We start from the raw sequence: 27,741 nt of genomic DNA, 5'->3' as shown, positions 1-27,741 counted from the left end.
GAATACTCTTATCAGATACGAAAAAGAAAGCTTGCTTGGTGAAGATAAACATATTTCTCCATCAGAGGGCACTGGGAAACAGCTCAGCAATGGCTCTAACCTGGCCATGAACAGATCATCTAGATTCGCTTAAACAGCCTCCAGCTCAAGCCTCTCTAAGCATGCGTTCCCTCCACTCATTACAGCTCAGCCTCTAGTCTTCAGCCAAGAAGGACATGGTATTTTTTGGTAAACAACATAATCTTATCAGAAACTGAAGTCCATGGAAGTTAGGTAATCGATGCTAGGCTTTCAAGCTGTGTCTGAGCCTGTACTTAGGGCTGGCAAGGCAACTCGGAGTGGGGAGCGCTAAGGAATTAGAGGGACATCTCCAGGGAATGTCAGAGCCAGCTACGCTCTTCTCTTCTTCGAGATTGGGAAATTCCTTTTCATGTAACATGGATGCGATGCTGAGTCATAAAAGGACGCGTTCTCCAGTCGGCCACATCTCTGGGGAGGCCCTTTCGCCAGCCTCTGTCAGTCATTACTATAAGCACGGGCATGGGGCCAGCGCCATTCACACTTTCCCCTGTCCTGCAGCAGACAGCCGAGTCCCTCCAATCCTTGTGTTCTGTCTCTGAAACTCTTCTCTGAGGGAAAAGCAGCTATAGCTTGGGGGCTAATATAGCTTTAAGGAAACTTTTGGCAGATGCGGATGTCCTAACATCTGGGCAGTTTTTAACAGAATCCCGGAGGCCCGGACAGACCGGGAGCCACTCGTTCTAGGAATGTTAAATTAGAAGTTTTTTTTTTTTTTTCAACTGATGAGAGAAGCAGAGAGGAGGGAGAAAGAGAACGAGGAGAGGAAAAGAGAGCACGAAACCCCACAAAACAGGTAAGATCTGCTGCTTAACCCCCCTCTGCACCGCACAGCCCCCCGCTTCACAACCGTGGGGGGTGACAGGACCCAGGACTTGGGCAACATGGCTGGGGGTGAAGGGGGAGAAAGAAATTCTTTTATGAAACTGGATCATCTGCTGCTTTTCATCTGAGCTGTGACCTGGCTGCAGACACAGGTTCCCGCCACCTTCCCGATGCTCAGCAGAGGGATGGCTGACTCCGGTGAGTCAAACGATCGGCCTGAAGTCGGGGAGGAGGTAGGCAGGGAAGTGCTCACAGCCTCAGGGCACCGAGTCTGGAAAGGAAAGCCCTTCTCGCTCCTGAACCAAGGAATTGGCCTGAGGCTGCGTGTGGGAGGCGGGCTCAGGGATTAGTTTATCTAGCTGTTCATTTTCCTGAACTCTTTCAACTCCCCTCTCTCATTCTTTGGTTCCCTCTTTCTGCTTTTCTCTCTTTCCTTCAGCTCTGGTTGATTGCTTTGCTTTCTAGCTTCCTTCTCACATCTTTCCACTTTCCTTGCCTCCCTCACTTGCCCTCACTTTTTCTCTATCCTGCTTCCTTGCCACTGTCCACACAAAGTCTGAGACCAGGTAGCAATCAATTGGGAAATGAATTTGTGCCATTCTTGGACTTCTCGTGTCCCTTGGGGACTCTGGCATCTTTTTATTTCTCCATTTCTGGGACTGACGCCTCCCCTGAGCCTGGCATTTCATTGAAAGTATGTGGGTGAGTAGGTGCTTACTGAAAAGTCCATTGGCTAGTTTATACCAATGGGCAGCAAGTTTTAATACTGTCATTTATGAGGTATTTGCCCACTGGGAACCACAAAACTCTAATCCCATTTAAGTGAGGACAGGCTAGGAAATGAGAGGGCAATTGGAGCTTGCTTACCCTCTCACGTACCTCAGCAGGTTCTTCCCAACCTCGCTTGACTTCCTGCTGGCCCTGCAGGGTAAAACTAGAAGGTTAGGCTGGACTTGAAAGCCACAAGCCACCACCAAACCACTCAGCTTCAAAAACCAAACCAAGAACATAGCCAGGGTATAGTTACTGACTAAAGATAGGAGACATCCTGTCCTGTCCAATACAAAGTTGGTAATAATAACTAGTATATATTGATTGTTTCCCTATGTGCCAGGGAATAATCTATTCTATAAGTAGATACAAACAACAATGTGGTGATTGCTGGGGGGGGGGGGGTAGAAGGGGGTAAACAGGGATAAATGGTGATGGACAGAGACTTGACTTGGGGTGGTGAACACACAAGACAGTGTACAGATGATGTGTTGTAAAAATGTGCACCTGAAATCTGTATGATTTTATTACCCAGTGTCGCCCCAATAAATTCAATAAAAAGGAAAAAAATAAATTCACCAAGCTGAATAAACGTAGATACTATTATAATTCTCATTTTATAGATGAGGAAACTGAGGCTCAGAGAAGTTAAGGAATTTGCCCAGGCCGCATAGCTAATAGGGACAGAATTGGATACATATTCGGATCTGTATAACTCCAGTGTTCAAGCTTCGTCCATGCAGGAAGATGCTTTCCCAGATTAGTGATTAAGGAAATACCAGTTAAACTGATGAAACCATCAGCTGGATGGTTTCCAGTTGCAGGATTTCATCTAGATTCTATATGATTTTATGTCGGCCCTTTCCTGGACTTGGTAACTCAGTGTCCCTCATTATGACTCGTCCCATGGAACGTTTGCATCTGATCTCACCAGGATCAATTGAAAATTGATTGTTTTACACCCTTCTCCTTCTGGAAAAGAAAAAGACCATAAATAACAAATAGAGTCTTGTTATTCGATAAAGTGGAAGATCTTTACAAAAGAAGGATGATAAAACAACCATTCATTAATTTAAAAATCTCTCTTCTTCCTTGCAGATCCCACATTTCTGCTTCCTCTCACTTTTGGAAGTTCATTGATGGCTGATTTATGAAAGTTATTTTTCTTTGTCCTGGTACTTCTGGCCACCTACTCCTATTCTTATCTCCCTAACAATCCCTACCCCCTTAAAAGGATGGCTGGTAAAATAACTCAAAGAGGGGCTCTCTCTCTGCTGCTCTTCCTTGCTCCAGCAGTGACACCAACATGGTTAGCAGGTAAGTTCTAGGAGCTGTGGCCCATTATTCCCAGGGAGGGCAGGGCCTAGACCAGGTCTTGGAGAAGGAAAGAGTTAGACTTCAATGGGAGATACTCAAATTAGATACCAAGAAGAATCATTCTCAACAACAAAAATGGTTAAACATTGCAATAGGCTACCAAGGGAGGCTTTGAGGCAAACTAACAAGAGATTTTGAAAACAGGCTGCACCAGCTAAAAATAAGAAGGTTGGACTATATGATCTTTGAGGCCATTGCCTCACCTGCTTCACCTGCTTCTGCACTTAGCTTCCTCCCTCCCTCCCTCTCTTTTTCTTTCTCTTTTTTCTCTCCCTCCTTTCCTCCATCCCACCCTCTCTCACCCCCAGACCTTTATAGGATGAGATTTTTATAGCCCCTTTCTGCCAAAGATGTTAATGAAAATACAGATCACATTCTCTCAAACAGGAATTCCCCAGTTTCTTCTGGCTTGTTCCTTCAGAAGGGATGGAGAGTTCTGGATTCCTGAATGTTTCATCCTTTGCCCCTGGAGACATAGGGAGCTGAAGAGAACAGACCCAGTGGGAGAGGGAAAAGGGGAGTAGGAGGGATGATGGGAGGATAATGAGGGGGCAGAAAGAGGTTTTTGATTGGGCCCAGCTGGCATTCCAAGTGCTAAGAATATTCTGTGGCTTGCAGTGTCTGCCCTCATGGGGGCCGAGGGAGGGCAGGAGAAGGAGACAGGCCCAACCAATGGAATTAGGAAAATATCCAGAGATGAGTAAATAACAAACTGCTTCCATCACAGCCACAGTCATTGCAGCTAAAATTTTCCACATGCCCCGGGCTCCTGGTGGAGGCCTTTGGCAATCACTCTGTTTGTCTGGAACAGCTGCATGAAGCTTTCAAACAAATATGCAAACTTCTCCCCCTCTTTGGCTTAACCTGGCTTTGTAGGGGGTGAAGCACAAGGGATGTCATTGAGATGAAGAAATTCAAGTCAAGCCCTTGGCAGAGTACACACTGTTTGGGGTTAAAGGAGCCATCCTCCCCAACCTTCCCAAGCTTCAGTTCCAGTACAGAAGACCAAAATCCAGCCAAAGGCCATAGGACTTAGGGAGTGGAGATTACATGGCTCAAAGTCCAATTTCGAACACCTGTAAGAAACCTCATGGAATACAAAGGTCTTTACTTTTCCCAGGGTGGGAGCCTGAGCTATTGGAGTCTTGAGGAAAGGGCAGTTTTATTTTAAAACTGAGATTCACCTGAAGTTCTCAAAGGGCTGTTTGCAAACGTGGCACTCCCACTTCCACAAGAATCACCAGGGTCACCACTCCTTCTGAGGAGCCAGGCTGTGACATCTCTGACAGCCCTGCAAACCCAATCATTCTGCCCTATTCTGTTCTTAGGAGACTACACGATGGGAGAAATTTGGACATTTTCCTATTGGAGCAAATCCTTCCCCAAATCGCTAGCTCAGCCGTCTGAGCTCGCTCCACTCATTTGTTCATTCATTCACTATATATATTCACCACTCTCTATACATCCAGCACTTTTTCTTTCCCAGCGATAGCGCTGTTCCCAAGTGGGAATGGCACAAGGAAAGCCAAGTGTGGATTCAGGGCTAATCAGTAAAAGGGCCCAGGAGTAATCAGCAGGGTTTGGAAACGGCCGAGGACATAAATAGAGCAAACAGTGGGTGAGAGGTGTATTCTGGCAGATCTGTGCAGTTCAGGAAGTCAGAGTGTCTTTGCTCTTAAGAGCCAAGCATTGGTGTGGATCTGAAAACAGCCTTCAAATGTCAGTTACATTTCCAGCCATACCTTTGTGAAATGAAGTGCTTAGAGGGTCTGACCGTACTGCGGAAGTTGGAGGGACACAATAACAGACCCCACAGTAACCGCTTAAGAATGCTGCCCAGGCCGCTCCCTGGTCCGGACGGAAGAGTGAGGACAAGTCACTTCATGTGACCTTCAGTGTTATGCTCTGGGAAATGGGACAATGCCGGCTTCCCTCCCTGCCCCCATATTATCGAGAGACTGAGAGGAGGAGGTGGGAGGTGCTGGCCCATAAAGGAACCCGTGGGGAAAACCCAGTCTCTTCTTTTGGGGTCCCACTTTTGAATACGTCTCTATCGGGAGATCTGTGTGTATTTACTCTGGGTAAACCTTGATGCTATAACAAATAAACCCAAACTGTACAAAAAAAAAAAAAAAAAGAATGCTGCCCAAACTTCTCTCCCCCAGGGCTGAAGAGGGACAAGCAGATAGAACAATGTGCCAAGGGGGCCCCTCTAGTTTCTTACATCTCACCTCAGTATCCTAATCTGTGCAGAAAATACCCAAAGACAGACAGAGAGGGGAAATGGAAAGGCTGAAAGTAGTAAGGTGGCTTAAGCTCATTCCTGTCACAAAGCAAACTTGGCACTGGTGTGGCTACCTCTGCACCCTGGTGGAGACTATAATTATCTGACTGAGTCTTCCCCTCAGCTTTCCCACATCCCCTGTAATTCTGGAATGATGTAAAGTGCTTGGTGGCCTTCGATCCCACACACACAGGGTAAAAAAGCTGGATTGCAAAAAAAGCTTCGGGATTTTTAGCCCTGCCGGACATGGTTCAGAGTTCTCCCCTAGGCCATCCTTAGTGGGGTGTCTGAGTTTGGTATCGAGAGGGTCAAACAGCCCTGGGCTGGGATGTGCACTCTGCTCCTTACCAGCTGGGAGACTTGGGCTACTCCCTTCATTCTTCTCACCCTGTTTGCTCATCGGTACATTAGGGAGAAATAAGGGCAGCGACCTCGCTGAGATGTCAGGATGACAATGAGATAACACATGTAATGGGCTGAACACAGAGCACGTGCTGAATGATGTGAGCAGTCTCCGTTGTTATCCAGCCCTAGGCCTTTGCCGTCCCCGTTCGCTCTTCTGGTAAACAGGGGCTCGCTGCCTGCTGGCCATTTCCTCACAGGCAAGCTCTGGAATAAGAGCACAGGGACTGAATCCTTTAGGGAATCGCACACATCTGGCCTCCTGTTTACAGGAGCTGTAAGTCTTTGAGGCTAATGCTAACCCGAAACAGCTGGTGAGAATTCTGCCCTCCGCACAGAAACCTCCCGCGTGGGAAAAGAGAGCGAGCCCGAGGAGAAAGCAAGGGAAGCCAGAAGAACTGAGATGGGAAAACAGGAAAAGTCTAGGGACAGAGAGAAAATGAAGTCTTTCCTCTGGAATGAGGGCAAACCAACGAGGACATGATTTCATAGGGCAAGCTTTCCTTTTGATTCATTCCCTTGTTCATCAAGTCCGACTGGTTTCCGAGCGCCCCCCACCCCCAGTCCGTGGGGAACGGAGGAGCTTCATGGCCTAGGCCTCCGTTCCACCCTTTCGTGCAGGGGAGCTGAGCCTCTTCCTAAAGAGGAGGCAGAAGCGCTTGTGGCCTGAGCGTTCACACGGCCCAAGGGCTCCGGCACTAAAACCCGGCCCTGCCCCAGAAGCAGCAACCCCGAAAGTGAAGAATTGTCTTCTGACTCCAGGCTGGCTGCTTTATCCCTGTGCGTGCGTTAGGGCTTCCTGAAACTTCACTCCGGAAAGGACCAAGTTGTATTCCAATTAGTTCGTATTCATGACCGATTTCCTGCCATCTGGTGGAACACGCTGTTTAGTCTCCCAGACAGCCGCAGACCTGCCTGTACCGGGGACTGGGCCACTTAGCGGAATGGGGGTGGCCTGGGAATGTTCTCCTGCTAAAGCTCCTGCTGATTAGAGGAACCGGAAATTTCTCCAAAGGACTCGGCTTGCTTTTTCCTCTAAACCAGGGCAAATTGCTCAGGACTATAAATGAAACTGTTTTCATTTCCCCTTGCTTTTGAGCTCTCTCTCTTTGCCTTGGCATGCCACTCTTAGAATGGCAACCGGGTGGCAAAAGGCTCGTGCCCTGTGGGCTAGTGGGAGCTTGAGGAATCATTTCTTTCTGAGGACTGTGAGCAGGCTTGTCACCTTATGTAGGCTCTATTTTTTTCCTCCTACCCGGGACAACTCAGAGCCTGGTCATCAGCGGCTCACCAAGACTCATGTGTTGCATCAAGTAAATGGGTCATTTATAGTCCAGATTGGCAGGGTTGATGGATGGTCAAGAAATTTGTGTGTGTGTTTTCTTTTGAATGGAGGCTTCTAGTGCTACCAGTGCCCCCTCCCACCTCACCCCTCCCCATGAGCTCCCCCTTTATGCACCTGAGGTATTGAGGTTTGCCCACAATAGTTCTGCTGCTTTACAAGGCAGATTTTTCCCCACTAAATATCCACCTGGCTTGCCATGTCCTCAGGAAGAGACCAAGTTGTAAGGGGGAAAGCTTGGGGAAGGACTTGAGTGAGAAATCAATATGTCATCTCAATACTGTCTTATTCATTCTAGGTTCAGGCTACTACCCAGATGAAAGCTACAATGAAGTATATGCTGAAGAGGTCCCACGTGTCCCTGCCCTAGACTACCGAGGTAATCTTCACTGCTTCTCAGGCTCAGGAAGGGTCTTTCCTGGCCTAAGGCCTAGTACCTCCCTGAAGCACCCTCATCTAGTTTGGCTTCTATGTGTCAAAATTGAAACTCAGAGAATCAGGGGCCGTGATTTCCAACCCTGAACTGGGTGACTGATTTGCTGTATGACCTCACCTCTCTAGCACTAAGGTTGCCCATCTATTATTAGCCATTAAGCGTTGACTGAGTACCTCCTTTAATCCCAATCCTGTGCAAGATAAGCCTGTGGATGATACAAAAAACATGTGCCCACCAAGGAGCTTACATTCTGCTGGGGGAAAGATTAGTGAGGGGGCAATAAAATTAGCATGTGTAGAGCAAGTAAGTGTGAAACTATGTGGTAGCAGTAAATGCAATAGGAGTTAAGAAAAATAAGTCAGGGAAAGGGTCATGAAAGATGACATTTAGACTAGGTCTTGAATGATGGGTGGATTTTGAAAACTGGAAAGGGGAGGAGAGGGCATTCAGAAAAGTAGATGGCCACAGATATAGAGGTAAGAACAAACTTCTTAGAGGAAGGAGCTAGGAAGAAACCAGCCTGACTGGAGGAGATGGGATGTGGAGGAAGTAGTAGAAAATAAAGTTGAATATAAAAGAGTGAGACCAAATTAGGAAAGGCTCCATGATCTACAAGACTCTTCCAAGGAGGGGCAGGAGGACTGCCTGGGAAGAATCCTGAATAGCTATTCCTGTACTAGAAGGAAGGTTAGACTGGGTAATATCTACTATCCCTTACATTTTTAAAATTCTTTGTTTCTATGCTTTGCAAGCCATGCCAAAAGTTTAGCTGTTGTACTATGAGTTATAAGGAGGCATCGTATGTGTTTGCCCAGGGGAGTGACATGGTAAATAGTAATTTCAGAATATTAACCTCACTATTATGTAGAGAAAGTAGGGGTTCAGGAGCGGTAGAGCAGGGGGACTCTTCAGGAGTCAGTGACAGTAATGTTGGTTAGAGATGACTGAGAGTAGTGGCAAAGAAATGGAGAATAAGGACGGACCCCAGAGATGCTTCAGAGAAAGAGATGGCAAGACTTGGTACAGACTGGATGCACCAGAAGCTAAGAAACAAAAGGATGTCTGAAAGCATCCAGTCTGAATACCTGGGAGAACTGGAAGGCCCTGCTCAGAAAGATAAGGGGGAGAAGTGTAAGGCCCTGCTCAGAAAGATAAGGTTAACAAAGAAAACTAGTTCGGTGAAGGTGCCCTATAGGCTGTGAGAAGTGGAAAGATGGAAGTTTGTGAGTCATCAGCGTAGATGGATGAACTGTCTGAGGGAGCAGAGGGCAGAGGGCAGAGCCGTAGAAGACATCTGCAGATGTGAGTAGGAGAAGAGGAGCCAACAAGGGAAACAGAGATAGTTAATGGTCAGCTACGTAGGAGAAGATCAAGATAGTATCTATTATATTACAGAAGCCACAGGAGAACAGAGTTTTACAACTTTTTATTTTTTATTTTAAATATATCTTTATTGATCTCAGAGAGAAGAAGGGAGAGGGAGAGAGAGAGAGAAACATCAATGATGAGAGAGTCATTGATCGGCTGCCTCCCGCGCGCCCCCTGCTGGGGATCGAACCCGAAACCCGGGCCTGTGCCCTGACCGGGAATCGAACCGCGATCTCCTGGATCCCAGGTCAACCACTGAACCATGCCCGGCCGGGCAAGAAGAGAGTTTTAAGGAAGGGGAAGGGATAAGAGATCTCCTGTGTCAAATATTACAGAGACAAATGGAGGGTATTGCAAGCATTATATTTGGCAAGAAGGTAAATGGTAACCTTTGAGAAAATAGGCTCAATCAAGAAATGATCAGAACTTTAGGCTCCTATATGCCCCTTTTTTGATATCTTCTACTGCCTTCCTCTTGCTGCCAAATAGTCCACACCTACTGCCTCTCTGTCTCAGCACCCACTAATTCCTAAACTCCCTACAGTCTGTTTCCACAAATCTCCGTGCTTAAACAACAATGCCTTGAAGATCACAATTCTATCCCAAAGCCCAAATCAGATGGCCCTTTCTTGAGTTTCAATCTCCCCAGTCTCTCAGCAGCAGTGAGCATACCCCTCTCTTCTCAACCCTCCTTCCTCGGGTTCCATGACATTTCACTATGTTGATCATAGTTGAAACCAAGAAGAGAGAGGAGCTCTGTAGCGGTGACAAAAGAGATATTGGGACATGGATCTAAAGTTTGGGCAACCCTGACACGTCTCCTGAGCTCCTGGACTACATTTCCAGCTGCTGCTGAACACTTTCATTGGGAGATATCTAAAACCAAATTCTCTCATCTTCCCTGAAAAAGGCTCTACCGCATGATCTTCCTACTTTAGATAATGGTACCATCATTCTCTTAAAAATACCTCAATGGAGCCTTAACGAGCCCCCATCACCTTTTATAGCCCCCCTTTCCTTATCACCTCTCACTAGTCATTCATCAAGAAATGTCATTTCTTTATTGACCCATGGATTAAAACTTTTATCATCGTGGATAATGGCAATTGCCTCCTAACTAGATTCTCTGATTCATGTTTTTCCCTCTTCGTACCTAGTGGTTCACTGTGACCACTTCTTACAGAATTTGGCCTCAGTCTAGCTGCCCAGCCTGGCAACTCATTACCCCTTCTTCTCACATGAAATTTATGCTTTAGCCAGCTTAGTAGAACTCTGCTGTTTCCTGACTGCTTTAGCCCACACTGAGCTTTTCCTAATCCATTCATTATTTTATTCATTTATTCAATGAATATTCATTGAGTACCTACTATGTACCTCTTCTGAAATAAATATTTATTGTCTGGAACACTCATTTTGCATTCATTATGTACTGCTTCTTTGGTTTACTTTTTATTACCCTCAGCAAAATAGTTACATATTTAACAGAAGGAGCATGTACGACACCTCCTCAGAGCTATGTAAAAAGTAGATGCTCAAAACATGTTTACTGGCTGGTTGGCCTCCTGGGAGCAGAAGCCAGATTGTAGGAGACTGTAAATGGGAGAAGTGGATAGGAAAAAGCAACAGACACAGAAGGTACTTTCAAGAGGTCTGGCAATTCTGTGATTAATATTAACCTGCCCCATTGGTGATTTTAAAATCTGTATAAAGCCCTTTAGAAAAATATAAGCCATATGGCAGCCTTTGGCAGTGGGGTCAAGTGTCTGCTGGCTCTCTTAGGGATTAGTCTCAGGGCATAAAGCTAATTGAGTGAAGTTATCAGTGTTGAGGGGGGAGGGGTGGCTGGGAAAGTCCAACCTGAGGTTCCACCCTCCCTTTTATGGTCTTTATGACATCATAATCCTAGCTTCACAGCTATAGTGCTTAAGAGACTTTCCGTAATATGGGGATGGTGTCTCCAGGTGTTGTTGCTTGCTGTGGAATGAGCCAGTGGCTCAAACCCAGACACCGATTTAGGGAATATCCTTTCCAGGGCTAGATATAGTTTACACACACAATTTCATTTGATTCTCAAAACAGCCCTATGAAACTGATTTATTATCCCCATTTTACAGGTCAGGAAACTAAGCTCAGAGAAGTTAAATTTAGAGTCACAGCTCACAGGTGGCAGAGCAGGAATTTAAACCCAGGTCTGTCTGACCTCAAAGTCATGCTCATTTTATCTTTCATCAAAAATGTAACCCGTGCAGGCTCGATCCCCAGCAGGGGGTGTGCGGGAGGCAGCTGATCAATGACTCTCTCATCACTGATGTTTCTATCTCTCTCTCTCTCTCTCCCTCTCCCTTGCTCTCTCTGAAATCAATAAAAACATATTTTTTATAAATGTAACCTACTGTTTAAAAAAATTTAAAAAGAAGAGTTAACCAGTAAAAACCAGATAATTATTTTACTGCCCATGGAGCTTGGTGTCATTTTCATTCATCTTGAACTTTCTTTCATTCCTCATCCTGACTCCTAGCTTGGAGTCAGAAACCCTTCTCTAAGGTCTTTCCTCAGTCCTCTGAGTCGCCCTGAGTATTGTTTCAGCCCTGGCCAAGCTGGTAACTCTGCCAGGGTTATCTGAAGATAATCGCAGAGAAGGCCCTTTTAATCCTGTTGTAAGCATTTTGTTTCCTTTATAATCCCTGAAAAGTGATAGGTGAATAGCTACATAGATCAGAGGCCATGGGCCTGAGTTCAAGTCCTAGCTCCTCCACCTTCCAGCTCTTTGACCCCAAACAAACACCTTTATGTGCCAGTCACTGTGCTCTGTACGTTATAAATGTTACTTCATTTAAGTAAATTGCATGCTTGTAGTGATGTAGGAAGACCTCTAAAACACATTAAGTTTATTTTAAAAAAGCATTGGTGGGAACAGTGGGCATAATATGCTACTCTAAGTGTTAAAAAGGAGGGAAAAATAAGAATCCATAGCAATATTTGCTTTATTTGCTTGATATGCATAAGCTATTAACAGTGGTTCTTTATGTGGGGAGCAAGTGATGGTATGTGTTGGAACAGGGGTGGGAGGGCGAATTTACTGTGTAACATTTTTTACTTTTTGGATTTTAAACCATGTGGCTCTATTACCTATTCAAAAATGTAAATGTATACTTCAAAATAGAAACCTAATATGCCACTAATATGCTAGTGGAAGATACTGTGGTTAGAAAAAATATTGGTTTTAGAGCCAGTCAAAGCTTGGGTTCAAATCTCTGCCCCTTACTTGCTGAGAGACCATGGGCAGGTTAGTTCCTCACCTGCAAGATAGGGACAAATGCCTCCCAACTGCAAAGGGCTGTTGGGAGAACTGTTTGAGATGATGGAAATGAAAATGTAAAGCATGGTGTCGAGCACACAGTAACTACTCGGCGATGACTAGCACATTCCCAGCAGGACATTTACACCGCGCAGTATTGAGCCACGCGCTTAGTCTCCGTTTCCCGTCGGCATTCTCTGGGTACAGTTGTTCGGCCAGTTATGACTCTCCGTGACTGACTGTCATCGCTCCTGCATTCCTGCATCTCAGCCACATCGGTGGCGTGAAGGCGCTGGCACATGCCTCGCTGACTTCCGCATAGTGTACCCACTAATTTCCTCTGCTCTACCAGTCTGGTGACTGTACCAAAAATGGAAATGAGGTCAGTCTTGAATGACTTGTTCTTAGGAGCACCTGGAGATCAGCGCTTCTCCTTCTAACTGCTCATAAGCCTGTGTTTAAATATTCTAAAATACTACGCTAACAGGGCCGTCGGTCTCACCAGGCTATAGTTCCCAGAGGCTGTCTTTTTCCTCCTTCTGGGGATCAATTGAGCAGCACAGTGACCATAGTTAATAATACTGTATGTATGGTACCAGGTGGATGCTAAGATTATCAGGGGGATCACTTCATAAATTATATAAATTTCTAACGACTATGCTGCAAACCCCAAACTAATATGAAATAATATTGAGTGTCGACTGTAATTGGGAAAAAATCACATTGTACACCTTAAATATATACAATTTTGTTTGTCAATTATACCTCAATAAATCAGGGCAGGGGGAAGAAAACTGGGATAATGTTTTTATTTTTTTCCAGCTTCCCAACATGTTTTCTTTTTCTTTGTTTCTTTTTTTAAATATCTCTTTATTGATTTCAGAGAGAGGAAAGGAGAGGGAGAGAGAGAGAGAGAAACATCGATGATGAGAGAGTCATTGATCGGCTGCAGCCCACAACCCGGGCCTGTGCCCTGACCGGGAATCGAACCCCGATCGCCTGGATCCTAGGTCGACGCTCAACTGCTGAGCCACGCCCGGCCGGGCCCAACATGCTTTCTTTATACCAGGATTCCTCTAGGCCAACAAATTTGAACTTATTTACAATAGCTAGGCCCTCTCTTACTGTCTCAGTATTTATCCTTAGCTCTATATTTCCTTTTGCTATGTTTACTTGTTCTATCTATTCGAATTGGATGTGTATTTTCCTTGACAGAATGCGGGAGAAATAGGACGGGAGTGATTGCTGTGGTCCCAGCCTCCCATACAAAGTCTTTGTGATATGTGTTGTGATCACATAATCAATAGCTCTGCAACTGTAGTGCTTCAGACTTTATGTCATTTGGAGGTGGTGTCTCCAGATGGCAGCCTTGTGTCACAGCCACAGGCTCAAAACTAAGGCTGAAAGCCACAAGTGTGTTGTTTGAAGGATAGTTTTCTCACTGTCACCTGTCTTCACTCTCCAGCTCCCTTCAAGCAGAGGCTCAAGCCTTTCTTTCTTCCTTTAAGTCCCGCTGCACTTTTATTCAAAGTCCCCTTGGTTTTGTCCCTTAGGATTTGAGGATTGAATGAGCTCACATAGGGCTTTAGCCTTCCCGACCTCAGACTCACACATCCGGGCCACCCTGTGTATGCATCCTTAGACAGGTGGCCCTCTGCCTGTTTATAGGTGTCCCTTTAAAATCTGAACCCACTGAAGAGTCATTTCGATTGTGTAGCCAATGAGGTGACTTTATGATGCTTTTATGATTTAATGGCCCTATTACCTTTAGTACTCAGCTGAACTGGGATTGGACTTTCATTCTTAAGCAGCCTTCTCTGATATTGCATTCCCCTCTTCTATCATTTTTAAAAAATTATTAAATTTACCTACTGTGAAATTCACTTTTCGGTGTAGAGTTCTCTGAGTTTTGACAAATGCATAGTCATGTAACCACCGCCCCAGTACCAAACAGCTCCATCACGTCAAGGACTTGCCCAGGGCTCCCTCTTTGAGGTTATCCCGGACCTCTACCCCTGATCTCTGGAAACCACGGATCTGTCCCTATATTTTTGCCTTTTCCAGAATGTTGTATAAATGGAATCCCACAATATGCAGCCTTTTGAGCCTGGCTTGTCTCACTTCGCAAGCTGCATTCGAGATTCACCCATGTTGCTGCATGTATCAGCACTTCCTTCTTTTGTGTGGAGAAACAACAGGTAGTTTAACCATTCGCCCATAGAAAGACGTTTGAATTGCCGCCAGCTTTTGCAATTGTGAATAGAGATACTTTAAAACATTTGTATGCAGGATTTTGGATGAACACAGGTTTTCATTTCACTTGGGTAAATACCTAAGGTGGGATTGCAGAGTTGCATGGCAAGTGTGTGTTTACTTTTATAAGAAACTACCAAAATATTTTCCAAAGTGGCTGTCTCATTTTGTATTCCCCCTAGGAATGTGTAAGAGTTCCAGTTTCTCTTCATCCTCACCAGCATTTGGTTTTGCCAGTTTTGTTTTTTGTTCTTTTTTTAAAAAAGTTTAGGCATCTTAATGGGTATATAGTGGTATCCTGCTGTGGTTTTAATTTACATTTCTCTAGTGACTTATGATGCTGACCATCTTTTCATGTGCTTATTTGCCATCAGTATATCCTCTTCAGGGATATATCTGTTCATGTCTTCTGTCCATGTTCTAACGGAATTGTTTGCTTTTTTACTGCTGAGTTTTGAGAGTTCTTTATACATTCTAGATACTGGTTGAATGTGTGGTTTGCAAATATTTTCTTCCAGTTTGTGGTTTGTCTTTCATATATTAACAGTGCCTTCCACAGAACAATTTTTTAAAAAATTTTGACGAGGTTCAATTTATTGATTTTTTTGGTTTTATTAATTGTGCTTTTGAAGTCATGTCTAAGACCTCTTAGCTCTAGATCCCGGAGATTTTCCTATGTTTTTTTCTAAAAGTTTTATAATTTTACTTTTTACACTTAAACCTATGGTCCATTTTAAATTAATTCTTATATAAGGTGTGAGACTTATGTGGAGGTTCTTTTCTCCTCCCCCTCCTTCTTCTAACCTACAGAAGTTCAATTACTCCAGCAACATCTGTTCGAATGGCTATCTTTGCTCCATTGAATTGCTTTTGCATCTTTGTCAAAAATCATTTTAACATATTTGTGTGGGTCTATTTCTGGGCTTTCCTTTCTGTTCCATTGATCTATGTGTCTCTCCTTTCCTGTCCTAATTACTGTACCTCTAGCTAACTTTTCTTCTATTGCTACAGTTCCTCGATGGTGTTATACATTAAATATCCAAGACGGAGAAGCCACATGCTACTCACCAAGGGGACGGAATTATCACAGCAGCCTGGGCACGCGTTGTGAGATCTCCTGTGACCGGGGCTTTCGGCTGATTGGACGAAGGTCGGTGCAATGCCTGCCAAGCCGCCGCTGGTCTGGAACTGCCTATTGCAGGCGTAAGTGGTGTGTGTGCAGATACTGATGTGTATATACAAGAGAGAGGCCAGCCACTGAGTATACATGCCTGGAGGTGTTCCTATGCCCTCTGTCAAGTGAAAATTGAGAATTTCCCACAGGTGCCCAAAATGGCCTTTCCCCATCCTAACATTCTAACTCATTTCCTCTCCCTGTGGTTATTGCCCAACTAATATGAGCATTTAAGTAGCAACCAGCCCTTCTGGCTTGGGGGGACCGAGGAGTGCATGTAAGACTTAGGCCTGGGGCCTGAAGTGGACCCGGGCCTTCTTCTGGAGCTCTCAAGGATGTGTGGTCTCAGACTCTTTCCCACTTGCGTGAAACTACTATACTCCCTGGCCTAAGGCCTTAGAAGGCCTTAGCAGTGAAGCTATGAGACACCTGTCATTCTTCATTTTCTTCAGAAAGTCACAAAGAATCCTTAGGCTAGAATGTGGGAGTGCTAATACACACACATTCCAAATCATGTCCCTCTCAGCTCCCAATTCCCTATCTCTTATTCAAGCTCTACAGCCTCCCCTTTTTGCAGCTGAGCTTTGTCTGTCCTTATGTCTATCTCCAAATGCCATTTGCAGGACACCCATGTATGCAGGGCCCTGTATTGGTTGCTTCAGGAGCTTACTCAATTCCTCAATTACCCCCAGGCAGCTTATAGACTAATGGATAGAAACACAAATGTGTGCACATGAATGTGGTGTGACCAGACACAGAGTGCTGAGCATTCAGAGAGAAATTGGGTTGGTCAGAAAAGATGCTGTGGAGGAGAGAAGCTTGATAGCCAGAAGGAAGGAAGCTGCCAAATCCTCTAGATGACTGTAATTAACTTGTTTTAAGACTTAGGCCCCATTTTTTCCAAAATAAATTTGAATTGGCCTCACAAAATTAAATAATATAAGTCTATAAGTGAATGTAAAACCAGTTAAAAGAATGGAGACGTACATATTTCCAGGTGCTTAGAATGAGTTAATTGAAGAGTGAATCTGACTTTGCCCTTCCTCATAAGAGACAAAAGAGCAAACACTTCGGATGTACCATTTTCATTGTCATATAATACTAAGAAAACAAATTCACCTACAAAGACAAACTTTTTTTCTTGGCCCTGATTGTAAGGAGGTAATTTTTGCATAAAGGATACTGGAAAACATAAAAGGCAATCATTAAAAACATAAAAGGCAAGTCTGGTTTGACCAACATGCAAAATGAACATAGATTATAGAATCTTTACGCAAAGCTCCAGTAATTGAATTTATGCAAGGTTAGAGCTTAGAAATGTAAAGGGACGTGTGGCTTGCCCACTTCTTTCCAGTATCAGGTATCTCAAACTAGACTTTCGCAAGCACAATCAACTCACGGTAGCAGTGTCCACTTCTGGCACATGTGGTATCTAAAGCACATGGATTCCTCTTTAATCAAATACCGCTAACGCTGGCCCTCCGAGCACTGGCCTGACTTGTATTCTCATCGGGACAGAGGGCCAGCCTACTTTCACATGTAAGGGAGCCTCAGCTGAGGGGTGCTTGTGGCAACACCAAAATTATACTCAAAAATGAGTTTTGAATTTGCTCAAGGATATCTAACATTTGAGGAACAAGAGATAAAAACGAATAGCAGCTGAGGCCCTAAATGAGCCCAGAGGTTTATATGCATCATCCCCTTGAATCTGCACAACAGTTCTATGAAGTATCCACATTTTAGTGGTGAAAACACTGAGACTCAGAGAGATGAGGTAACTTGTTCAAGTCAGAGAGCTTGTAATGGTTGGAGCTGGGATCTAAACTCAGGTGTGATTCTCAAGTTCATGCGCTTGGACAAGTAACCTACTTCTTTGAGAAACACCCTTCCCCGGCACTACTGTACCTTATAATATAAAAATAAGAAAGCATTTAGGAAAAAGAGGCAATTAGGCACAAAAAATGTAAGGGAGGTTTGGGGTAGGGTTTTCTGTGTTATGCTATATCTGACATGGTTGTCCCTGTGCTAGATGCCCAGGCATCACCTCCAGGTAGTCCCACAGGCCACTGAGCTTGCCACTTGGTTTTCTCTTAGAGATGAGATGCCGCACATTGGCATTCATTACGAGTGGCACCTATACCTGCACAAATGGGGTGCTTCTTGACTCCCGCTGTGACTACAGCTGTTCCAGTGGCTACCACCTGGAAGGTGACCGCAGTAGAATCTGCATGGAAGACGGGCAATGGAGTGGAGGCGAGCCTGTATGTGTAGGTAAATGTTGGTTGCTCCTAGCTGTCCTGCTGCAAAGAGTCACCCCGGTATTGTGTTCACAAAGGATACGGAATCCTCACCCCAGAAGGCCTTCCTGCTTGCTATGAGGGTGTCACTCTGGGCACATGTTTAAAGAAGTGATCACTTCCCCTGCAGCTGAGCTTTCTTCCCCAGTTGCATTGAGCATCTTGTATAGAGACTGTATCTTTTACCTACCCAGTGGTGTGGTATTGCTTCTATGGGTTCCCTCCAGGGAAGGCAGGGCCCCAGGAGTCAGCACCTGATTTCTGACCTTGGCAGACATAGATCCTCCCAAGATCCGTTGTCCCCACTCACGTGAAAAGATGGCAGAGCCAGAGAAACTGACTGCTCGAGTATACTGGGACCCACCTTTGGTGAAAGATTCTGCTGATGGCACCATCACCAGGTGAGTAACGGATGCCCCTTCTGCCTTCCAGGAGCTTCTCCCAGGCTCTCAGGCTGAGGCTACTGTGATGACGTGCCACAGCCCCCGATCCTAAAGGTTTTCTCTTCAGTGATTCTTTCACTCTGTCCCACGTAGGGTGACCCTTCGGGGCCCTGAGCCCGGTTCTCACTTTCCTGAAGGAGAGCATGTGATTCGTTACACTGCCTATGACCGAGCATACAACCGGGCCAGCTGCAAGTTCATTGTGAAAGTGCAAGGTCAGAAAGAAGTCTTCCATTTCCACAATGTTCGTTATTCCTCCTCTGCCCTGACCCCCTAGATGCTCACCACAACCCTGTCCTCTCTATGCCTGGAACAGATACCTCGTTTAGATTGGGAGAGGGGAAAAACAAGTTCCCTAAAAAGGGTCATTCAGGAAGCCTGCAGGCTTCAGAAACCCTGGCTCCCCAACAGGATTTTCTCAGACTCCTAAATCTAGATGAAATTCACAAAGATACTCTGTATCTGTTTCTTTTCTTGGCCTTCTAATTATCAAATTTAAACAGCCTTCATTCTCAGTCTTTCGCCTCTGCTGAAATCAGTTCCGTTGCCTGCCTGATTCTTCCTCTTTGTTCAGTGTTGTTTCGTTCTGTTCTTTTTCATTATAAATATAATTCATACTAATTTTTGAACAGTTGGGAAATATAGGTATATACAAAGGGAAAAAAATCTATTATCCCATTGTCCAGAGGCAATTGTTGTCAATATTTTAATATTTTCTTTCCAGTCTTTTATCTACACATACTTAAAAAAATATGTAGTTGAGATTATACTGTATATCCAATCTTAGATCACCCTTTTTAAACTTTTCATTATAACGCAAATAATTTTCCCGTGTTCTTTAAAAATTCTTCAGAAATATTTTTAATGACAGCGTAAGAATCTACCACTAAGAATATAATTTGTGTAATACTTCTCCCACTGATGGATATTTATGTCTCCTCCTATTTATTTTTAATATTAAAAGTAATTTTATAAGGTGGTCAGCTTTATGTAGGGTGTCCACAAAGTCTGGCAACAAAAATGGCAATATTTGTCCTGGCCAGTGTGGCTCAGTTGGATGAGTGTCATCCCATGCACCAAGGGTTCACCTGTTCAATTCCTGGTCAGTACACATGCCCGGGTCACTGGCTTGACCCGCAAGAAGGGGCGTGTAGGAGACAGTCGATTGATGTTTCTCATTGATGTTTCTCCCTCCCTCTGATTTCCTCTGTCTCTCTCTACAAGCAATAAAAATATATTTTTAAAATGGCAATATTTATTTTACAGAATAATAAAGTCTTTTGATGACAAAATATATAGTCACCTGTGCTTCCAGATTTTATGAACACCTTCGTCTACATTTCAGACTTAATTCCTTAGGAAAATCCTGGCCTTGTCCCTGGCCATCAGAAACATGAAGTCATTCATTCTGGTCATCCTAGGTCTAATGTTCTAGAACACTCAGCAGAGGCACCCTCTTAAACTGTTGTTTTCCTAAAAGAGATACCCTAGCCCATAACTTGAACCTCTCACTGACAGTGAGACGCTGCCCAACTCTGAAACCACCACAGCATGGCTACCTCACTTGCACCTCAGCGGGGGACAACTATGGTGCCACCTGTGAATACCACTGTGATGGAGGTTATGAGCGCCAAGGGACTCCCTCCCGGGTGTGCCAGTCCAGCCGCCAGTGGTCAGGATCACCACCCGTCTGTGCTCGTGAGTGAAACCAGGGAATGGGGAGAGTAGACATATCGATCAGGGCTCCTTTGCAGGATCTCCCAATGTGTATGGCACAGAGGTTCAATAGTAATGTGTGTGATGTGGGAATGGGGGTGTGTTCTGAGATGTGTTTATTTTAAGGGCCAGTGTTCTCCTTCAGAATACTCCTACTCCAAGAAGAGGGGTTTAAAATTGCCAAGTGTTCTTTCAAGATTTCCCCCAAGGAAGGGGAGAAGAAACAAAAAAGGGTTAACCTGAAAGACTGGAACTCCTCAAGATGTTGTTACTCATGCCGGGATGAAGGAGAAGGCCGTACTCTGACTGGCCATCTGCTTCTGCCCTAGCTATGAAGATTAATGTCAACGTCAACTCAGCTGCTGGCCTTCTGGATCAGTTCTATGAGAAACGACGCCTCCTCATCATCTCAGCTCCTGATCCCTCCAACCGATATTACAAAATGCAGATCTCTATGCTACAGGTGAGACCCACTCCCCTAATTAGGGCTTAGCTCCCTTATATACCCCTGACCCTACCCCATTACTCCCTTCCCTCTTCCAAATCAAAGAGTTGCTCTTTCTGCAGCACAAACTCGACTTCCTCAAACTGTTTGTGGACATTTGATCGGTTTTACTCTAGACAAATTTAGCACATTTTAAAAACTGCTGTTTTTACTAAAAAGACAGTGAGGGCCCTGGAAGGGTGGGTGTGACTTGCAGGGGGCTTGATGAAAGGTGGGAAGGGAGCATGGCAGAGCACTGCAGAGAGACTTGTAAAGCAGGCATGATCAAATGTAAATGTTGGGATTAAATTATGTTTATGTTTTCAAGAAATAATAGCATTAACAAATACTTAGGTCGTAAGTGCTAGATAGGTACCAGGTACATAAGTATGTGCTTTACACATATTAATTTAATTCTCAAAACAACCTTTAAGAGGTAGGTACTATTACTATCCCCACTTTAAAGGTAAGGGAACTGAGGCTTAGAGAAGTTAAAGATTTGCCCGAGATCACTAGCTAGTAAGTGACTGAGCCAGGACTGAACTCAGACAGTCTGTCCCTAAGATCTGTGCTCTTAACCACGACTCGTAGCAGAAGAGGAGAAAAAGTGCTGTGATATTTCAAAGTAAAACGAGGGAACTGCATAATCATTTTTAACACACTATGAGATACCTTGCCAAAGCCACATGTGGGGAAGGAAAGGTGGATAGGATAGAATAGATATGACCATTGGGACTTATAAAAAAATAGACTAGGTTCTTGAAGAGAATTCAGGGTATGAGGACAAGACTGAGGGAACTAGCTCTAAGGAGCTGCAAAGGGGGCTGGGTACCCAGGTGAAAGAAGAAGCTATTTAGGGCTTTTCTAAAGGTTGAATCTTACAAGTTGCAAAGTCAATATTCAGAGGCCTATGATGGAAGCAGCTTTGTAAAAAGCATGACACTGGGTATCTAGACCAAAAAGGACCAAGTTCCTCCAAGGATCCAAAAAAAGGCAAACAACGGCAACACCTCAGCTTGAACAGAAAGCAAGAACAAGAACTGGAGCCAGCCCATGAGGACAATGACTCTGAAAGTCAGGACTATAGAAGTCGCCCAAAGATTAGACAAGGGTTGTTCACTGAGGCTTGAAACCTCTCCCAGGAAACTGGCTCAGAGATAACTCTACATAGGACAATGCAGGACAAAGAGCCAGGTAGGGTTACAGGCTGTCCTGCCTAGTGTGAGGAAGGAAATAAAGGGTAATGTAAAGAGCACTAACACTATTTCGGAGAAATCCTGGAGACAGATCGTAGTGTAGTGGTAAAGAGCACACACTTGGGTAGGCAGTGGCAGCCATAAATTTAAATCTTGGCTTAGCATTTTATTGTCATGCAAATTTGGGCTAGTTACCTTTTTTTCCTCTATGGAATAAGAATATCACCTGCCTTGTTAAGGGTATTTTGAGAATTAAATTAGTTATGCTTGCAAAGCATTAGGTATGTGTGTTCAGTAAATAATATCCATTATTACCATATCACAATAGCTATCCATTAAGAACCTATGTAGCTTCCAATTGTAATATAAATAAGTCATGGGGACCTAATGTACAGCATGGTGACTATAGTTAATACTGTACTGTATATTTGAAAGTTGCTAAGAGAGTAGATCTGAACAGTTCTCATCACAAGAAAAAAATTATAACTATGTACGGTGATAGACGTTAACTAGAATTACTGTGGTGAACATTTCATAGTATATACAAATATTGAATGATTATGTTATGTACCTGAAATTAATGTTATATGTCAATTAGTATCTCAATTAAAAAAAACCACCTACATAGTTTAAAACCTATGCAAAACTAAGCAAGTAGGGATTGTGTTCCTGCGATTTATAAATTACATTTTTCTTTTCTACCCAACATGTTGTAATCAGCTTCATACACTTCATTAGAATAAAGGAAACACTGTTAGGGCAAGTAAATCAGGTATGACAGAGGGAAGGTGTTGTGCCCCATCATATGATGGTTGGGAGAGAAACCCCTCCTTTCCCACGCTGCCTCGAGGTTGTCCCCGGCACAATCAGCTAAGTAGCCTTAGGTTTGAGTGTGAGACCCTATTCCCTAAAACCTTCTCTCCCCTCCCAGCAATCCACCTGTGGACTGGACCTGCGGCATGTCACCATCATCGAGCTGGTGGGGCAACCCCCTCAGGAGGTGGGGCGCATCAGGGAGCAACAGCTGTCAGCCAACATCATCGAGGAGCTCAGGTCCAGGCTGGAGGGCCCCAGGGAAGGGGGGGCAGACACCTTAGGTGAAACGCTGGCAACAGGAGGGTTGTGGGAGAATTAGCTGCTCTACTCTCTTGGGGCATTACTTGTGTTTGAACTCTTTAGGTGTATTGGTTAAGACCCCAGAGAGGCACGACGTAAGAATCAAATGGGGGCAGGGCTTAAAATACAGAGGACCAGGCCCCATCCCAAATCACCTCAGGACTGTGCTTTTTTTTAAAAAATAAGGTATCTTACGTGACTCTGAAGCACAGCCAGGGCTGAGACACAGACCCAAATATGACAGCTAGGCCTCTGATCCTGTTGCCCCATGGCGTCATCTCTTTGCCTTCAGTCTCTAATAGGCAGTGAAATCTGAATCATACCTATGGGCACCTGGGGGGAAAACAGACTATAGGTGACAGGTGGCAGAAGTTGACTTCTCATTATCTATCCATCATCACCCTTCCAGTGCCTCCACATGCACTCAGAGCTGATAAAGCCACCGCTGCTCTCTCTTCTAGATACACTACCTGCCTCTAGGTCTCATTCTCGGTAGGGACAAAAAGATTCAGTCCCAGATAGGAGAGAGACTTAGAAACACTGAGAGGAAGGAAACCGCAGACTTGCAGCTACAGATGGAAGAGTTGACCCGGTGATATTAATCGACCTGTGAGCTATCATGCATGGTTATGCAGGTGTGCCCAGCTCAACTCGAAAAACACTAGTCACATCATAGTACATGTGACTGGTGCTCCTTGGAGTTATTCTATGCAGCCTGCATTGCTATATGAGTTAGCCTTGTGTAAGGGGCCTACGAGGGAAGCACAGCCTAGCAATAATGTAGCTGCTCCATCTGGAGTGAGGAAGGGACAGCTTAGCAGAGCTAGGCAGACAAGGGCAGCAAGTCTAGGGACTGAGCAGAGAAAAACAAAGGGGTTTGAGATAGGTAGTGGAGGGGATGGAGACAAGGGATCGGTTGGGGAAGGAATTATTCCATCAGTGGAGCTGCAAAAGGTCAGAGGGTAGTAGAGCCTGGTGGGATGGAGCCCAGGCAAGATCTCACACCTCCCTGGTCTCCTCTCTCTAGGCAATTCCAGCACCTCACTCGCTCCTACTTCAACATGGTGTTGATTGACAAGCAGGGGATTGACCGGGAACGCTACGTGGAACCTGTTGCCCCGGAGGAAATCTTCACATTCATTGATGACTACCTACTGAGCAATCAGGAGCTGACCCAGCGCAGGGAACAAAGGGATGTATGCGAGTGAACTTGAGCCAGGGCATGGTTGAGGTCAAGGGAAAAGCTCTCCTAGTTGATTGAAACCAGGGTCTAATAAAAGGAGGAAATGGTTTCCCACAATTCTGGGGACAGGACTCTGAGGTGGGTGAGGTTCACAAATCTTGGGACATTTCCAGGCACCTTTTTAGGGCCGTTTAATAGTTTCTCTAAGCAAGTCTTCACTTTAGGTAGCACTGGAGGAGCATAAGAAGCTAGGTAGGGACTGAGGAGAGGCCCTGGGCTGGTGGGTTGGTGTTAGAAAGGTTTTCCTTTCCTAACCAGGGCCTCTCCCAGCAATCCAAAGTCTTCCAGATAAGTAAATCCTAAATTCATTCACTAACTGGCTGTGACTTTTGTGTGTGTGTTTTATATTACTCAACATTTAATAATATTGTTTAGCCATATTATAAGCCACTATTCTTTGTGACTCTTCTATATTTACAGTTTATCAGATATACATAAACATTTAAATTAGTACTTTGGAACAACAAGTTTGAGGTTGTTTGTGTTGCAACATGTATAACGTGTTTCTTAAAGGGCCACCTGGATTTGATGGACTGCCAGGTTTGGAGGAGAAACCTGGTGACACCGGACCACCTTGCAACCAGGACAACAATAAGAGGCTTTATTTTCACTCGGCATAGTCAGACCACAGCAATTCTTTCCTGTCCAGAAGGAACAGAGCCACTCTTTAGTTGTTTTTTTTCTTTTTTTTTTTTTACAAGGAAATGAACAAGCTCATGAACAGGACTAGGGTAATATCCCAGTCCCAGTTCCCACTTACTCTGTTCCAAATAGAGATTGTATATTTTTATGGCAGGGGGTACTTCTCTCTGAAGTTAAGTATAAACAACCTTGGGTATCTTATAGCACTTTTTTAAAGAGAGTAAACAAAACATTGGCTTCATATCTAATTTTCATTCTGGAATGTAAAATCTTTTTAATTAAAGTCTAATTGGCATACAATATTATATTAGTTTCAAGTATATAACACAGTGAGCTTTTACACTTATACACCTTACAAAGTGATCACCACAAAAAGTCCACTGTCTATGTGTCACCATATAAAGTTATTCTGATATTATTGATTGTATTCCCTAGGCTGTACTTTACATCCCCGTGACTTATTTATAACTGTAAGTTTATACTTATTAATCCCCTTCACCTTTTTGCCCATACCTCCACCACCCAACCCTCTGGCAACTATCAGTTTTTCTGTATCTATGAATCTGTTTTGTTTGTTCATTTGTTTAGTTTTTTAGAGTCCACACATAAGTGAAATGATACAGTATTTTCTCTCTGACTTATTTCACTTAATATAATACCCTCTAGGTCTATTCATGTTGTCGCAAGTGGCAAGATTTCATTCATTTTCATGGCTGATTGATATCCCAGTGTGTGTGTGTGTGTGTGTGTGTGTGTGTGTGTGTGTGTGTGTGTGTGTGTGTGTGTGTGTGTGTATACATATATATTCACTTCTTCTTTATCCATTCATCAACACCTAGGTTGCTTCCATATTTTGGCTATGTAAATAATGCTGTAGTGAACATGGGGGTGCATATATCTTTCTGAATTAGTGTATTGTTTTCTTCAGATAAGCATCCAGAAGTGGAATTGTTGGGTCCTTCTTTGTCTCTTGCTATAGCCTTTGTTTTAAAGTCTATTTTGTCTGATATAAGTATTGGTATCCTAGTTTCTTTTTTTGTTTCTATTTTCATGAAATACCTTTTCCATCCCTATACTTTCTGTCTGTGTGTCTTTTAATCTGGAGTCTCATATAGGCAGCATATGTAATGGCCTTGTTTTTTTTAATCCACTCAGTTACCCTATGTTTTTAAAAATTTATCTTTATTGTTGAAAGTATTATAGATATCCCCTCCCCCCACGTAGGCCCCCTCCACTCCACTCCCAACCCCTCCCCAGGCTTTCACTACATTATTGTCTGTGTCCATGGGTTTTGCATATATGCATATAAGTTCTTTGGTTAATCTTTTCCCACCCCCCTTCCCTGTGAAATATGACAGTCAGTTGCATGCTTCAATGTCTCTGGGTCTATTTTGTTCATCAGTTTAATTAGCTTCTTCTTAAAGAAGACCCTTCAACATTTCATGTAATACTGGTTTGGTGGTGATGAACTCCTTTAGTCTTTTCTTATCTGGGAAGCTCTTTATCTGACCTTCATTTCTAAATGATAGCTTTGCTGGTTAGAGCAATCTTGTAGTTCCATGCTTTTCATCACTTTGAATATTTCTTGCCACTCCCTTCTGGCTTGTAAAGTTTCTGTTGACAAATCAGCTGACAGTCGTATGGGTGCTCCCTTGTAGGTAACTAATTGCTTTTCTCTTGCTGCTTTTAAGATTCTTTGTCTTTAACCTTTGGTATTTTAACTATGATGTGTCTTGCTGTGGGCCTCTTTGGGTTCCTCTTGTTTGGACCCTCTGTGCTTCCTGGACTTGTAAGTCTATTTCTTTCCTCAGGTAGGGGAAGTTTTCTGTCATTATTTTTTCAAATAGGTTTTCAATTTCTTGCTGTCTCTCTTCTCCTCCAGCAACCCCATTATTTGAATGTTGGTACACTTGAAGTTGTCCCAGAGGCTCTTTATATTATCTTCATATTTTTGGATTCATTTTCTTTTTGCTCTTCTAATTACATATTTTTTGCTTCCTCATATTTCCAAATTGCTGATTTGATTCTCAGCGTCTTCTACTCTCCTGTTGATTCCCTGTAAATTATTTTTCATTTCAGTTAGTGTATTCTTCATTTCTGTCAGGTTCTTTTTTATGTTGTTGATATTCTAATTTCCTTGAAATTCTCATTAACTTCCTTGAGCATCCTTATAACCAGTGTTTTGAACTCTGTATCTAGTAGTTTGTTTGCTTCCCTTTCATTTAGTTCTTTTTCTGGAGATTTCTTCTGTTCTTTCCTTTGTGATATGTTTGTCTCCACATTTTGGCTGCTTCCCTGTGTTTGATTCTATGTAATAGGTAGAGCTGCTATGTCTCCTGGAATTGGTAAAGTGGCTTTGTGTAGTAGGTGTCCTGTAGGTGTCCCAATAGCTCAGCCTCCCCAGTCACCTGAGCTGGGCCTTCGAGGTGCTCCCCTGTGTGGGCTGGGTGTACTGTCTAGTTGTAGTTGAGCCTTGATTGCTGTTGGTGTCACTGGAAGAAATTGATCCCCAGGCCAATCAGTTGTGAGGATTGGCTGCAACTGCAGCAGAAGAGCTGCTCTGCAGGAGCTGACCCTATGGGGCAGGACTTGCTTTAGTAGGGCTTTGGTGCTCACTGAGTCCACCCCTTGAGTGTGTTATTCATGGATGTGGTAGGGTTGTAATCCTGGGTGGTCTGAACCTGACCACCGGGCGCACTGGCTCTGAGGCCTCCCTGGAGTTGCAAAGTCAGCCACTGCCTGTGCCCTGCCCAGGGCCACCCAGTATGAGCTACCCAGCAATCTGTAGGTTGCTGCTACTTGTGTTGGGCTTTGAGATGCCCAGGAGAAGCCATATTATGAACCAAGGTGGGCTGCTGCTAGTGCTGGGCCTGGGGCCAGTTGTTGAGAGGTATGGGGCACACTGAGGCCAACTGCTGCTTGTCTGAGAGATTTTAGGAAAGTCTGAAGCATGAGGGAAGAGAAGCCAGTTGCATGGAAAAGTCACTGGAAATGGT

The 27,741-nt window shown here is 44.2% G+C and overlaps 1 protein-coding gene across 1 annotated transcript; it reads left to right on the top strand.

Moving 5' to 3' along the window:
- Positions 1 to 548: 548 nt before the first annotated feature.
- On the top strand, positions 549 to 25,043 carry SRPX2 (sushi repeat containing protein X-linked 2). The gene is made up of 11 exons (XM_081125877.1): positions 549 to 874; positions 2,773 to 2,991; positions 7,378 to 7,458; positions 15,446 to 15,637; positions 17,703 to 17,879; positions 18,180 to 18,306; positions 18,442 to 18,563; positions 19,867 to 20,046; positions 20,394 to 20,527; positions 22,676 to 22,797; positions 23,888 to 25,043. The coding sequence occupies exons 2-11, from the start codon at positions 2,910 to 2,912 to the stop codon at positions 24,066 to 24,068; spliced, it is 1,398 nt and encodes a 465-aa protein (XP_080982003.1). The 5' UTR covers positions 549 to 874; positions 2,773 to 2,909; the 3' UTR covers positions 24,069 to 25,043.
- The last annotated feature ends 2,698 nt before the right edge of the window (positions 25,044 to 27,741 follow it).

Source organism: Miniopterus schreibersii (assembly GCF_964146895.1).
Source record: "Miniopterus schreibersii genome assembly, chromosome: X".
Taxonomy (NCBI): Eukaryota; Metazoa; Chordata; class Mammalia; order Chiroptera; family Miniopteridae; genus Miniopterus; species Miniopterus schreibersii.
This window is presented reverse-complemented; position numbering and strand designations above follow the sequence as displayed.

What these genes read in the sequence shown, in the direction of transcription:
- SRPX2 (XM_081125877.1), top strand. Translation starts at nt 2,910, where the DNA reads ATGGCTGGTAAAATAACTCAAAGAGGGGCTCTCTCTCTGCTGCTCTTC. An exon ending in CCCTGCCCTAGACTACCGAG is followed by an intron (nt 7,459 to 15,445) that starts GTAATCTTCACT and finishes CTATTGCTACAG; the next exon opens with TTCCTCGATGGTGTTATACA. An exon ending in TGCAGATCTCTATGCTACAG is followed by an intron (nt 20,528 to 22,675) that starts GTGAGACCCACT and finishes CTCCCCTCCCAG; the next exon opens with CAATCCACCTGTGGACTGGA.